Here is a 2883-nt window from a genome sequence, read left to right on the forward strand (position 1 = left end):
GCCCGCCCCGCGCTTGCCGCCCGGGGGTCACGCCGAGCCCAGCCCGCGGCCTTCCTTCTGGGAGCGCAGCCACGACGCGCTGGACCGCTTCCGCTTTCGGGGCCGGCCCTACCGCGCCTGGGGCCGCTGGGGCCGCGGCCGGGGCGGGGGCAATCCTCCGGGGCGGCCGCCCGGCGCAGGGGGGGGGGCTAGCTTTGGCTGCAGCCAGGGCTGGAGGGAGCCCTCCCCGCGGAAGTGTATCCTTCTCCTGTGTTGTGGGGGAGGGACGGAGGGGAAGCTGCTTCGCTCAGGCCTTGCCTGGCTCTGTGTGTAGCCATGTTATTTGGCAGTCACACCAGTGTTGATGATGTGCCTTCTGGGTATGTGTTCTGAGACTTTAGATAAACTATCACTAGAGATGCATTTCTTTTGCTTACCTACAGATAAACTGTGACTGTATGACTAGGGGAGGCTTGACATGTCATCAGTTTAGTTGCTAAGTTGTTAAAGGTTTTTGTTTTTTCCACCCCATCTGGCTTTTGCACTTAGTATGAAGGCTCTACCTGGCTGGACTCAGCTGGGGCAGCATCTTTCTCCTCTACTCCCTCTCTCATCCTTTCCCCCCCTCCCCCATGCCCAGTCTGTGCTTTCCCCAGGTGCGGGGGAGAGAGGTGCTGGTCTGGATGGGCTCAGTTCAGGGGAGGTGGTAGTCAGTCCTGCTAGCCTGAAGTCAGGCAGAAGGGAGGGTAGATAAGCATCTTACAGATTAAATGAGAGACAGATAGAGCAAGTGTAGAGAAACCAACAAAACAGGCTCAGAACAAGCTTTTGTGAACTTGAGTTCATTTCACCAGGTGCTGCAAAAGGGCAGCTTGAAGGAGAGAACAGAGTGGAGGGGGTGATACAATAGGTGGGGAAGGGAGGGGGAGTGCAGGGAGAGGCAGGCCAGCAAAGAAACTAGAGGGACAAAGGTGTCACACAACCTGTACTCCAAGTAACAGGATAAGACTGTAGTCACTGTAGTAATGGGATAATAGTCCTTGTAGCATGGGGTAAGAAAGTGTAGGGGAGAATGGACAGCCTGTATGAAGGTATGCCTGTTTCAGCTAGTGCAGCATAGCAAGAAATGAACTGTAATGTTGATCAGAGGTGTCAGACAAAAGCCCATGGAGCTGTACCATCTAGCCAACAAAGCCTGCTTGCACATGCAAGGCCTAAGGGCTGGCTCCCATGTGGCTGTGTTCCCAGCCTGAAAAAAGAAGGCCATGAAGTCTGTTAGGTCTTGGTGAGGAAATGGTAATATGTACAATTAAGCTATTTGTCCTGTCTGTAAACTCATTATAGCCTTTATTGGACTATATAGGAGGTACTAATGCGTTCATTTTTAGTAATGTCAAGGTTGTGTTAGCAACTTTGGTCATAGCTGTTGCATAACCCACCTTTCCTTGGGAGATGTGTATGTAGAGCTTGTTTCATGCACAGTTTTACCTAATATTGCAGATAGCAAAATCTTTTTTTGTATGTGAAGCCACACAAACCCTCGCTGTATTGGGCTACATTGCACATGGGGTATAGGTTAGGCATTTTAGATATCAACATTAATTGTTCTTCCTATCACAGCACAAATGGTAGGACCAGGGAGAGAGTTTCTCTTATTCTGGGTTGGTTCATTCTGTGTCCTGGCCTAAAATTGGAAAATCACCCATGGCTGGCAATGAGTGTCAGCAGTCGATGCCACTGAACTATCACCCAATATAGCTGCATCATAGCTTAAGTGGAAGCATAAAGAGAAATAGTATATAGTCAAATTCGGGAAATGGTGATTAAAAACTCTTTCCCAAGGTTTCTGATATAGTATAGGTTACAGTTTGGCCTGATTTGTATCAGGGTGTTGCATTCACCAGGCCCTGAGTTGGATTTGCAGGGCCAATGCTTGCAGTGGTTTAGCTGCCATGTGGTTTTGGTTGAGGAAAATACGGAGAGTCTAGTGGCAGCAGCAGGATAGCACAGCCCTTGCTTGTCTTTCTGTTACTAGTGGTCATGCCCAGTGAGGCCTGTTGACCTTTCTGAGCCATGCCCCCAGTTACCACTAATCCACTTCATAAGACTTATGTTTGACATCCCTGATCCACATTTCCAGTTCATATGTTGCTAAGCTGCGCTAGCTGAAACAGGTGACCAGCAATAGGCATGCTTTCCTAATAAAGCCAAGTGGTTGTGTTTGATAAATATGTATGAACAACTGCTTAAAGTGATATCTCTTATGTTATTTCAAGTCCAAAGATACTGTATTTACTCAAGTCCAAGATGACTTTAATATAATCCTTCCCCCATAATGAGATTTTGTATATGGGAGATTATAAATTTGTTATAATCTTCCATGTATAGAATCTAATAAGAAGGCTGTCTTAAATTCTTCCCCCCAACCCTTCTGCGATGGGGAAAGCAGCGGTGGTGGGTGAAGGGCCATACTTCTGCCCTTTGATCCCTTTCAATGCCTGCCCCTTGCCACCTGCCCCAATGTGCCTGTGTCTGCCCTTGTTGTTGTCCCTTGCCCCTGCTTCCCACTGCAGCTTGTGCCCAACCTCTCTCCCTCTATACCTGTGTCTGTGCCTACCACTCCACTCCCTGACCCCTTCTGCTTCAGCTCTGGGGCACTGGGCCCCAGCCTGGCCCAGCCAGGGAGAAAGTAGCAGCAGCTCTCTGGCTGGACAGGATTGGGGCTGGAGGTACCAGAGTGGGAGCAGAAGGTAAAGGGGTTAGAGAAGGATCTGGGGCTCATCATTGACTTCAAGATGAACATGGGCTGGCAGTGTGGAGAGGCAGTTAGGAAGGCCAACCGCACCTTGGCATGCATCCACAGATGCATCTCGAGCAGGTCCAAAGAGGTGATCCTCCTTCTCT

The 2883-nt window shown here is 49.6% G+C and overlaps 1 protein-coding gene across 1 annotated transcript in view; it reads left to right on the forward strand.

The window, feature by feature from the left end:
* ZFC3H1 (zinc finger C3H1-type containing) overlaps positions 1–2883 on the forward strand; it is a 62073-nt gene that overhangs the window by 256 nt on the left and 58934 nt on the right. The window contains exon 2 of the mRNA XM_019543936.1: positions 7–236. Within this exon, the coding sequence (XP_019399481.1) occupies positions 7–236 (230 nt within the window). The remainder of the gene's footprint in view (positions 1–6; positions 237–2883) is intronic.

Source organism: Crocodylus porosus, unplaced genomic scaffold (genome assembly GCF_001723895.1).
Source record: "Crocodylus porosus isolate Cpor-Errol unplaced genomic scaffold, CroPor_comp1, whole genome shotgun sequence".
In the NCBI taxonomy this organism is placed as follows: Eukaryota; Metazoa; Chordata; order Crocodylia; family Crocodylidae; genus Crocodylus; species Crocodylus porosus.